Source organism: Solanum stenotomum, chromosome 2 (assembly GCF_019186545.1).
Source record: "Solanum stenotomum isolate F172 chromosome 2, ASM1918654v1, whole genome shotgun sequence".
NCBI classification, from domain to species: Eukaryota; Viridiplantae; Streptophyta; class Magnoliopsida; order Solanales; family Solanaceae; genus Solanum; species Solanum stenotomum.
Genome location: NC_064283.1, coordinates 34,064,740 through 34,077,737, shown reverse-complemented (window position 1 = coordinate 34,077,737; position 12,998 = coordinate 34,064,740). Strand labels below are relative to the sequence as shown.

Here is a 12,998-nt window from a genome sequence, read left to right as displayed (position 1 = left end):
TAAATCTTTTCTGTATATTAATCTTGAAAAACTAACCACTACTCAAAGAGTCTCGTATAAAACCAAACCTTTCTCATCTTTTACCTTCTCTGCCGGTACGAAGAATAATTAAATATATATAATATTAGGAAATTAATTATTTTATCAACACGCATAATGCAATTAATCAGATTTTTTTTTTTTATAAATTAGTAATATATAGTACATATCTTTAGCATGCATTGAAGATTTATGTATATTGATAATGGTACTCATATAGATTATCAAAAATAAAAATTAGATGATAATATCTCATTAATATATACAACTATTATTAACTAAAAGCTATTAAGAAGAATGCAATTTTTATCATATTATGAGACATATCACATAAATAAAATAGTATAAAAACATACATTTGCTCTGCCCAAAGATGAACTTTTGGTGAATAAATTGTTTTTAGTAATTATTTGCCTATTTATATCAATTGCGTCAACACTTAAATGCATAACAATTTTATGAGATACCATTATTATCAACCAAATACTACACTTTCAGTGTGTAGCAATAACTTTAAAGATATCTTAAAAATAAAAATAAAAACTCAACCAACGAATTCACACACCGACCATCCTGCCAAAAACAAAAACTTAAAATCATTAAAAATTTATAACCATAATAAAAAGGAAAGAGAATCAACAAAAGCTAACAATTTGCAATATATATACACAATTATCACTGATAGTGTTAATATCTAAGAATAATTAAATGCAAACACATCAATAGAAAACATTATATAAATATGAAGTTGATTGTAATGATTTTAATTTGTATCAACTACAAAGTCCTGTACAAAGAAGAAGGACAAAAGTTAAATTGTAAAAAGAATTTATGCATAAATAGAAATTAAAGAAAAATAATATCTTCTACACTTTTCAATAAATAGAAAATGGATCATAATATAAAAAATAAATTATATTGGTCTTCTCATATCCTGCCTCACAGTACATTTTGTACCTCAAATAATAGAAATATTCCAAAGCTAAAATGGTACAATACCATTTATTTGCTAAGTAATGTATGCTATCAAGTTTGTAAATGAGTTTTGTCATTTGGTGATGAAGATGTATGCAATCTTGTATTCCTAAATGTTGAGGGAACTGACTATTCATTTCATCAAAATATTCATATTTATTGAACATGCAAAATAATTAAAAATAAAATTTGTTAGCATAATACATTATTTACAAACGTTGAAATGGTTGCATGAAATTTGATCTCCTTCAAATATTAATATACGCCAATAAAGATTAGGAACTAGTACATTATATAATAATATAACTTTGAAAAGTAGACAAATAAAGACAATTCATTAATATATAAAAAGTTAGTAGGAAAAAAGCTATATATAAACCACCTTCACATTCGAAGACGTTTCTTTCATAATATGTTTTTCCTCATTAAAATTATGTCACGACCCACAAAAAGGACGTGATGACACTTGTCTATTCCCATCAAGACAAGTCAACATCAACCTATAGGAAAAGAAAGAAAAGTGGAAAGATAAAGCAAAAAAAGGATAAAAGTAGAAAAATTATTGTAATGACCCGGTTGGTCATTTTTTTAAAGTTTCTTGAATTTACCATTTTTCCCATCCCAATTTCGACCCTGAGTCTTTTAAGTTTGAGTCTTAAAAGTTGATTTTAAACTTTGAGGTAATAGTTGAGAATTTGGTAAGTTTGTGATCTTGAAAGGCTAAGTTGCTTAAAATTGTTTTTTGAGTTCTGAGTGTTGAAAGGAAATTCCATCAATTTCATCAGTCCAAGAATGTGGAATCTGAGTTGTGAGAGTTGTCAATTTTAGATTCAGAGTCTTTTTGAGGATTTGAGGTTCTAAGTTGTGAAATCGTGAAAATTTAATCTCTGGTTTGACTTTGTTAGGGATTTTGCCCTTTATTTTTTCCTAAAAGAAAAGACAAAACATTACCATAATATTTTTTACTTTTCATGAAAGGAAAATATATTTTTCTTCCATATTTGTTTTATTCATTCCTTAGAGGAAAAGTTAGGAGATCTATAAATTGAAGACCCCACTTCTCATACCAAGAACATAAGAACATCCACAATGTAGTCAATAAAGAGTTTTGCTCATGGGGAAATTTTCCCTCAATAGTTTTAATATTTTCTTTTTATTAGTTTTTCATATGTAGGCCATTTGGCTAAACCATATAATAATATTTTGATTTCTAGTATAAGTTTTTTATTATCTGATTTATCAACCATATGATTTGCAATTGTAAGCTTCCGCATGATGCCCTAATCACCTTCATAACCCAACAAGTGGCATCACAACTAATGGTTCAATAACCCTGGGTCATCGAGGTTGAAGACATTTTGACGGTTCCATTAAGTTCGGAATGTCGAGTATAATTTATTTTCATATATGGTTTGTGTGCACAGGATTCTAAAAGAATCTCGAGGGTACTTTCAATATTTTGAGTGTTGGCTATGTTTTTAGGCCTCACTTTTACCAAGGTCAGTCGCTCAAGCAACCATCGCAAAATCAAAGGGAGCTTTGCTTTAGCTAGCTTTCCAAAAGAGAGAAAGGCTTTGCTCTTATGAGACCCGAGTTTTTAGCAAGGTTTGCTTTTGTGAGAACTGAGAGGGTTTTTGCCTGCTATTTTCGAGGTTTAAGCCCCATTTCTCTTTTTTAATCTTGGGGAATCCATGGTGGCAATTTTTGAAAGAATTTCTTGTGTAAATCATTTGGGTAAGCTTTCATGATCCTAAACCTTCATTTTTCTTTCGTTATTTGTGAATTCTAACATCAAAAGTTGGGATATTGATTGGTAAATGGCAAGGGTTTTCAAGAACTCAAGTTCTTAACTAAAATGGAGATTCTGAACTGTTTTTTGAGTTCTTTTTCGAAATTATTTTCCCCAATGAGATCCAAAATCCTTGAGTAATGTTTTCAAGTATTAAATTTTGAATTCAAACGTTATTTTTGAAATTGGGTTTTGAGTCCATTGACCTATACCACAAGGGACAGACCGCATGAAATCAGTGAAGTAGTGGAACAATTTCCTAGAATGCTTCATAGCACCCTGAAGATTAAATTTGAACGTGAGCATACCAATCCTCAAGAATCTATTCAACATTTTCTCTTATACTTGGAGACTAGTAACCTAGGCTATGATACCAAATCATCACGACCCAACCCTCCAGTACCCTATGCTCTGACCTCAATCCTACTCTAATACCTAGATAAGAGAACGCTTACCAACCAATTTTTAAAAACGATAATGCGAAAATTAATAAAACATAATTAATATCATTAATATGTTGAAATAAACATAAAACTCGAATGTAGGAATCATATTTTTACAAGTATAATAGAATTCATCTCAAGAATTAGTCTAAACAGCTACAAGAGCTACCAAGAAATTGCACTGTATAAAGGAAAATTGAAACATTACTAAATCTTACAACCATACTAGTGGCATAGCAAGAGAAGTATGAGTACAAATAACACATAATGATAGGCATGATCGACCGATTCAAATTCACCACATAGTATTAATCAAAGAAACATATAACTTAAACATAACATGATGACCTTGATCCACTCATTCCCCCCTCTAGCCACAAGTAGCATTATCTTTGACTCATATTCCCTATCTCAGGTCACCCATCTCCTACTGCTGCCTACTCTACCATCTAAGCCATTCCATCTTCCTATCAAATTATAGCCTAACCCTTCTACCACATAGAAATTCTCCCAAATATAAGACCACCACATACTTTGGTAATCAATTTACTACTTCCCTAAAGTTCTCATGCGAAAACGTTACCTTACAACACTCCTATCATATGATATATGAATAGGTAACATAATTTAGCAAACATATACAAACATTAATATGCACAATTATAAAATAGCTCAAACTACGAGTCCTCACTCCGACTTAGCATTCACAACCAATCACATTTGTTCATCACACCATTCCAGTAATTCAGACCACAAATATCTCTAATCATTATCTACAATATTTATCATGTCATCCTGATCTACACAAGAGCCATCTCATAATTTAAATACATCAACCTGACTACTCAGGGACCAAAATGTAATATATATATATATATATAACATAGTTAATAAATATGATTCTCTCAAGGAAGCACACACAAACGGTTAGGATACCAACGTGGTACCCATTCCCATCATTAATATATCGGTGTGGTACCCAATCAAATAATAATATGTATTGGCATGGTACCCCATCCAATACATATATGTGCTGATGTGGTACACAATAAAATAATATATTTGTACCGACATGGTACCCAATCTAATAAATATAAATGAACCGGTGTGGTACTGGATATAATAAATTATGTACCGGTGGAATACCTAATCTAATAAATATTTGTGTATTAGTGTTGCACCCTTGCACCCGTTCTTAGTCATCGACACACAACAAAACCATAAGTACAATGAATAGAAGCCACACCTGTTCACTCAAGTAAACACGTCCATTTCATGCTATAGACAACACCTTTCATTTTGCGTTATGTCTTTCTGATTTCCCTAACATATATCATGTATGCATTAATAACGATATAGTTAACAAGCACATATAAAACAAATGGTAAAACACACAACAAATGAGTGATAGATTTACACTCATTTGAGGTTTATTTAGCTCAATATTTAGTGTTCTCAATGCCTAATTTTGTCCTATTCTGATAGAATAATGATGATTTGCAGCTAAGAAGGTAAATGGAGAAGGAAAAGATTAATATTTGAAAGAATGACCAAAATTACAAAAAAAAATTCAAACTATACATTGTTGATCGCCTAGCAAGAAAGGAGGATCACCTAATGAGCATGACCTCGCCCAAAATAGCAGGCCATATCACTCATGTCTATCAAATCAGGTCGGAAAAATCTTGTAGAGAGGACGATGCACCGAATGAGAAAGACGGCCTTGCTGAATATCACCAAAAATGACAATGTAAAAAGAAAGATTGAATGTTCGACAGGCGAACAAAAGTGGTACTCGACGATTCACCGAATGTGAAAGTCTAACTCAAATGAGCTCACCGACTAAGGTTCAAACACCTGAAGCTTAGAGCTTGAAAAGGCGAGCTGAGGAGCAAGAGGCGATTCGCCAAATGAGTTTGCCAAGCCCGACTAGTGTCGTCGAATGAGACGCACATTGGATTTTGGGAAAAAAATTGAGAAACTATAAGTAGCTGAAAGGGGAGAAAAATTATATATAAAGTTATTTAGAGTTCAGGAAAAAGTTTTGTTAGAGAGAAAACTCTTTACCTTTGTGAAAAACACTTTCTAGCTTTTTGGGGTTTTTCAACTTTTGTGCTTAAATTGACATATTGAAGTTGAATCCAAAGTGGATTTACTTGTAATTGCTTAATTTTATGTTACCCATGACTGCTTTCATGGAAGGTATAATCTCATTACTTTTTTTTTATGGGTGGCTAAAACCCCAAGATCTAGGGGTGCAATTATGGGGTTGGGTGTTGATTTAATGTAGTGGCTATTGTACTATGCTTTATCTTGTTGTTGTTCAAGAATGAATTTGGTTTAATTATATGGGGTTAATTTATGGGTTAAGGTTGCAAACTCAATTCCTACTTTTGACCTCCAGTTGATTTCGTAAGAAATTGATTGGACTGGGTAATTAGTTCAATACTAGCAATTTAGGTTTGATGTTTGTAACTTTCTTGAAAATAGAGGTTATTGGTTGGATCTATTTACCCTATTTTTGCATCGAAAAATAGAATAGAGTAAGGTTTTGGGTTGTTTAGATTGATATTTAGATGAGACCTAAAGGAGATTCTATGCATAGATTCTTTGAGATCGAAATATGATTAGTGACAATAAAGATGAATTAGACTATTCATGAATATTCATTACTATAGAGCAACACAATTACCCCTCTGTGACATTGATTTCAAATCCTCGCACCCTTGATTTATTGTTTATTCTTGAATTCCTCAAAATCATAGTTTAATTGTGATAATTGATAACCAACTAAATCTAATGAAACCTTTTCACAGAAGTCTTCACGGTCTGTGTGGGGCTTCACAACCATACTTGTGACGCCCGTGGCCCTTGACCAGGTGCTAAAAGAGGACCCCTACTAACTTGAACCCCTTCACGACCACTTGTACGACCCTTCATCCTCATCATGGGCCGCCTAATGGTCCGTGGGATGGGAAACGTTTTGGGCAAGTTCTGGAACGACTTCACGAGAACTACAATGGGTCGTGGTCCATCTTCACGTGTCATGACTCAGGGGTACCCCCTAGATGTAAAAAGACGTATAAGACCCCGAGAGGCCTCATACAAGCCACTTATCATATCATAACAAAAAAAGTAATAGAAAAGGTGCGGAAATTTAAAACATTTCAACAATCAAAGTCTTTTATTAAACGAGCGGAAGTCTAACATCATTGTCTCAAATCCATCTAACATAAGAGATTAAATCTTGGGACGCAGCCCATGCAATATTCGAACATGAAAAGAAAGTAATAAAATAAATAAAGGGGTCATGCAATCCTCAAATACAATAAGGACTCACCAAAGCTTCACTTCCTTGATCAACTAAGAACCTACCCACAAGTGTGTGAATCGAGAGGTCGGACCCTACATTTTGATAAGAAATGTAGGCAAGAGTATGCGTTAGTACAAGAATGTACTAAATGTGATAGCTTGCATAAACAACATAAACATAACTATTAGTCATCATAAGAAAATAAGGCATAAGCATAATCGAGACATAATAAGCAACATAATGAAAGAGGAATACTCCCTTAAGTAACCTCACTAAACCTTAGCCAAGACTTAGGTCATCCACCTCTAGTTAAGCTTACATCATGGAAGGCATATCTAGCAACACTCCAAACAAATCATCTTCATAACATAATCACATTATTCATACATACTTTTAAATACATTGGGATTCACCTCTTTACCTAACTTATAAAGGCTAATTGGTATTCGCCGCTTGCCTTACTTACTTTAAGATTATGAGTACTCGCCTCCACAATCACATCATGTGACACAGGTACTCGCCTCCACATCATTTCATAAGGATCATGGGTACTCGCCTCCATGTCCATTCATCATAATAAGAACGTGGGGAACCACCTCTTGTTCAATTCTAAGGAGTATGGGAATCACTTCATATCCTTAACACATGGAGGTCATGGGTAGTTGCCTCTAGCCTTATCATTAATTAAGCATTTTAGTCTAGATTCACTTTAGATGAGCAATTCTTTCAACCTAGAATCATTTATGTGAGCAAACCTTTCACATTTATACAATCATGCTTATCAATTCATTATGGGAAGTATCCCTTCCACATCATATAACATTAACAATCAACAATTCATAGACTAGGCCTTACTCTCAAAGCACTGCATCTAATGTTCATCATTTATGCTTTACTCTCAAGCAATTCCAGTCATGATTCATCAATCCTATAAGGAGATATCTAATCCATAGAGTTTCCCTCTCATGGCATCAAACCCAACTTTATGAATTCTACCCTAAAATCATAGGATAGGCATGGGTACATGTAATTTCATCCTAAAACACATGCAATTCTATCAATTCAATCATAAACAATCATAATCCACTCCATTGGATCAACATTCATCATAACCCACAACATTGGAAGAAACCCTAACTAAGGGGAAACTCTTCTTCAAATTATGGAATTCTAGGGGACTCCATGGGAGGAAGGATCCCATGGATGAAAACCCACCATACCTTGATTACAAAGCCCTCACAAGCTTGAAGATTGGGGACTTGACTTGACCTTAGCTTCAATTTCTTCCTTCTTCTTCCAACTTCTAGAGAGAGAATATTTAAGAAAGGATTTGGGTTTTCTTTTGGGAATTGAGATAATGACATTATTGAATGAGTTTAGGGGTCTCAATTACTTATATAGGTGGTCTAGGTTTAGGCGAAATGACACCACTTCAATCTAATTAAAACTAGAAAAGACCCTATAGTCCTCAACTAAGCCGTCCAGCCTCCACCCATGAGACCCCATTGACGGACCATGGATGGACCTACGGTCCGTATTTCTTGATGAGTCCACAAATTGGACTTATTTAGGGGTTTATTTTAATAGAAATAATGTCCTCAAATGCTTATTTTATCTTAATATCTGATGTAAACTCTTAAGTTTCAGGTATTTGAAATTTGAGTGAAAGCATGGACACTTATGCGTAAAAAGGAAAAGAAGGCTAAAAAGAACCAAGAAACTAAAGCCTGAGGTTCGCCAAGTAAACTTGGTGAGTCACCGAAGGGACATACTCCGCCCTTTGTTCCAGTACGCAAAGCCCTGAAGAAAAAGGATAAAAAAGGCGATGAAAGGAGCAGTCGGCGTGTCGCCGAACAGTTCCACGAAGCAGGGATATACCGCCCAATGATCTAGGACATAAACATGCTATATGTAAAGCACAAAAGGCGATGAGCCAGAAGAAGGGTGAATCGCCGAGTTGATCGGCGATTCCGACTAATGTCGCCGAATGACCCGTTGTAGCACAAATTGTTGAAAACTATAAATACTCATTGAGAATTATAGCTTAGTATCAGATTTTAGTATCATAATATTTTCAGTGTGAAACAATTAATATAATATTAGTACTTTTTCTCTGAGTTTGAGAGGGTTTTGAAACTTGAAGAAGAAGAGAGTTTCATCTCCAAGGATTTGGACTTGGGTCTCTCGAATTCTTCACTCTTGGCCTGTAACAAGACTTAAATCTTCATACCCATTTGAATACAAGCTCATTTAGATATAAATTTCTATCTCTTGATGAGTGGATAAAATCCCCAATTCTTGGGGTGTGATTTAGCAAATATGTCTTGAGATTATTGTTGGGTTTTGCTTGCTGATATATATTTTATTGGTGATTTCACCTAGCGGTTTTGGTTTAATTTAATGGGTTTGTAATTGCAAATACAAAACCACCCTTGTGTTTTCGGCTTGTTCGAGAGAGAGGTCGCGAAACCAAGACCGCTAGACTGATGGCCTAAGGAGTGGGTTGACATGAGGTTTAACACGAGAGGGTGAGCCCTAGTCCCATAGCCTAACACTCAGCTCGAGAGAGTGAGTGGGGTAAGGCGTAGGCTGGCCTTCATGAGGCAAATGGGTGTCCGAGAGGAACCCATTTGAAACGGGGTAAGTTGCCCGAGAGGAAACTTGTTTCCATCTAAAGCTTTGCCTAGTCACTATTATCTTGCAAATTTCCTATCAAAAGAATGTAGCCAACGATTTATACCAATATATATTGCGGTCATATCCCAAGAATCCCCTCTCATTCATATATTTATTTGTTATTTTTACTATTTTTGCTATATTTGTGAAAAAAACCCCATTTGATATTTGACACTTTTGTGTCACCCCCTTTAATTTACAATGTTTTTAGTCGTTAATTGCTTTAGCTACGACTAGTTAGAACTAATTTTATTTTTCTATTAATTCTTGAAACCACTCCATTGGGACACGATCCCAACCCTTGGTTGGATTATTATACTATTGCACGATCGTAGACACTTGCATCAGAAGTTAGGTCGTTGATTATGCAAACATCAAAATGGTGCCGTTGTCGGGGACATGACCCCAACCCTCGGTTGGGTTACTATATTATCATCAATCGTAGACACCTGCATCAGAAATTGTGTCGTTGATCACAATAAGCATCAAAATGGCGTCGCTGCCGGGGAGTGGTGTTATTTCATAATTCTTAGATTAGTAAAATCTTTGTTCTTATTAGTTGTAGCCTACTTACCTAATTTTCAATTTTGTTTTGAGTATTTGTGTGTTTCAACATCCATATGAGTGTGAACAACAAAAATAGCTGCCAAGCAGGCTATCCAGCGGGTTATGCTTTTCATCGAGACAATATTGATGATGTTAATAGTGTATACAACCCCGCCCAAGTGGATGAAATGGGTGCAATTTGCATGCCACAAGCAGACGGAAGTGCAACATTTGAAGTTACTAGCACAATGCTCCATCTCATACATTCAACTGGAAGATTCACATGAGCAAATACGAAGCTTTGTAGAAGTGTGCACTTCTTTATCATTCAAGAATCTGTCGCAAGAATGCATAAGGTTGTGCTTATTTCCATTATCATTAACCCGGGAAGCCACTAAGTGGTTGGTCGAGCTTCCAAAGAACTCCATCAAGTCATGGGATGAGTTGGTTTCGGTTTTTCATGAAAGATTCTTCCCTCCATCAAAGATGATGAAACTGAGAGACGACATTCAAAATTTTAATTAAAAGAAGGGTGAATCAATTCACGAATCATGGACACGATTTAAGAAATTTTTGGGAAGATGTCCAACGCATGGACTGTCGAGTGAGTTATTGCTCCAATATTTTTACCGTAGTCTGGATTCGGTGAATAAATGGATAGCTGATTAGTTGGTGCAAGGAGGAATACGTTTACAATCCTTTGAAGTAGCCTCATTCCTCCTAGATGGCATGACTAGAGTAAATCAAGCATGGTACACAAAAGATGACCACGTTTCCCCACTATGCTTCAGATTAACATAAGAACCACTCGATAAAGAAAAAGAGAGGGACGAAAACATGAGAAAGATGTTGTCTCAAATGGAAGTGATACACGAGCACATGAAGGGGACGTATGGAGTGTTTCGAGTTGAGGAGAATTCTCCTTCTGGTTACTTAAGACTGGAGGAGAATCAAGGTTGGAACTACACAAGATATGAGGAAGGTTTCCACCCACACTATCAATAGCGGGGCGAAAATCAAGGTTGGAACCATTATAGGAGTGAAGAATCAAGGAGATATTGCCACGATTGGGCTGAGAAATTGACCATGAGGAAAATCGTACTCAATTGAGTGAAAGCCCACGGTCAAAAGGGAGCACAAGTAGTCCTCGAGTAAATGATCTGTTGTCACACATACTTGATAAAGTTGAGGGCTATGATGATTTGCTAAAAGGAATGAGAGATGGCATTTCATCACTGAACAGTAAAGTAAATTCTCATATTGATGCCATTAAAACACTAGAAGGTCAATTGAGTCTATTATCAGCTCAATTAACATCCAGTACACTGATGGAAGATAATGAAAGAGAGCTGTCTGTGGTTACCCGTAGTGGAAAGATGGCAAAGGGAATGTGATGGAGGATGAGGACCCTCGAATGTAGGAAGAGAGCTAGGGTATAGAGGAATGAGAATTGCCTAGTCCATAAAACCTTGCCAAAGAACCACAAGAGGATATAGAGCAACACAGTCAAGTTCCAAAATACACACACCCTTTACCCAAAATACCTCCACCATTTCCTTAACGTTTGAAAAAGAAGAATGAAGATGAGAAGTTCAAAAAGAATTTGTCAGTATTTAAGAACTTATCAATTAACCTTCCTCTGGGGGAAGCATTGTTAGAAATGCCAGGATACACCAAATTCATGAAAAAGTTGGTTACAAAGAAAAGGAGCCTGGATTATGATACGATCGAGGTGCCCCATAGTTGCAGCGCAATTATGACAAATGAGTCAATCACTAAGAGAGAAGATCCTGGGGCATTCAAAATTCCGTGCACAATTGGCATGCTCCAATTCGCTAAAACTTTGTGTGATTTAGGAGCAAACATTAACTTGATGCCCTATGCAATATATAAGCAACTTGGTTTGGGTGAACCAAAGGCAACCACAATGAGACTCCTTATGGCTAATCGATCAATCAAGCACCCTGTAGGGATACTCTATGACATATTGGTAAAAGTAGACCGGTTCATCTTTACGAATGATTTTGTGATTCTAGATTGTGAGATCAATGCTGAAATCCCCATTATTTTGGGAAGGCCATTCTTAGCTACCGGGAGAGCATTAGTGGATGTCAAAAGCGGGAAATTAAAGTTTCGTGTGAATGATGATGAGGTGACCATAAATATCTGTAAATCTATGAAGCAACCAAGTAATATCCATGTGGTGTCCACTAAGGATGTTATAGATCAGGAAGTGGCAAGTGTGAGCCATTTAATGCACAAGAATGAACCCCTTGAATCCGTACTTGCCAACTATGATGAATCCGAAGTTCAAGGATATGAGGAAGTGGTAGCTGCCTTATCAGGGTTAGGAGTTTATTCAAGGAATCCAATCAAGTTGGACATCGACCTGAAGAATAGAGAAAGTCATCCTACAAAGCCATCAACAGAAGAACCACCGAGTCTAGAGTTAAAAGCCCTACCCTTTCATCTAAAGTATGCCTTCTTAGGAGCCAATAGTACTTTACCAGTGATTATCGCAGTTAATTTGCTTGAAAAGCACTGAGGGCAAATCTAGATGTCATTCATGTCATGTGGCTAAGCTTCATAGAACATATTGGCAATCTCATCTATAGGCTTTTCTTCAGTCATAAACATACTTTCATGATCATGCATTCTTTTCAATAATTCATAAGCTTCATCATGCCTTCAAATTCATAGCATCTTCAAATTCATTTACATCAATTTCATTAAGAAAAGACATGCATATTTTCATAAATTCATCTCTCATAGTTCAAGACCCACATTATATCAACATAGCTTAGAAAACATGGGTTATGCATGAGTTAATGGGAAATCAACTTAAAAACATGCAATTACTTCGATTCATACATAAAACTTCATAAATCAATCAAATAAATCAACATTTATAGGAACACATGACATGGAAGAAAACCCTAACTTCAATTGGGGAATTCTAACTTTGTAAATTAGAGAATTTGGGAGCTCCATGGAGGAAAGGCTTCCATGGATGAAAACTATCATATGTTGATGCCAAAATCTTGGAAGCAATGGCAGATTCGGAGGGTTGATCTTGAAACCCTACCATCTTAATTTTATCTCAATTGTGTAGAAACTTTAAAAGTGATCATAAAGAATTTGAATTATTATTATTAATGGTACATTAGAAGATTTATTACTCAAGATCTTCACGTTAATAAAAATATAAAATGTAGTA

The 12,998-nt window shown here is 35.4% G+C and overlaps 1 protein-coding gene across 1 annotated transcript; it reads left to right on the top strand.

Moving 5' to 3' along the window:
* The first annotated feature begins 11,441 nt into the window (after positions 1-11,441).
* LOC125855924 (uncharacterized) lies at positions 11,442-12,326 on the top strand. Its single transcript, XM_049535570.1, has one exon. It carries the CDS (start codon positions 11,442-11,444, stop codon positions 12,324-12,326), a length of 885 nt encoding a protein of 294 aa, XP_049391527.1.
* Positions 12,327-12,998: the final 672 nt, after the last annotated feature.

Excerpts from the sequence above, each read along its gene's own strand:
- LOC125855924 (XM_049535570.1), top strand. The coding sequence starts at position 11,442 with ATGCCAGGATACACCAAATTCATGAAAAAGTTGGTTACAAAGAAAAGG.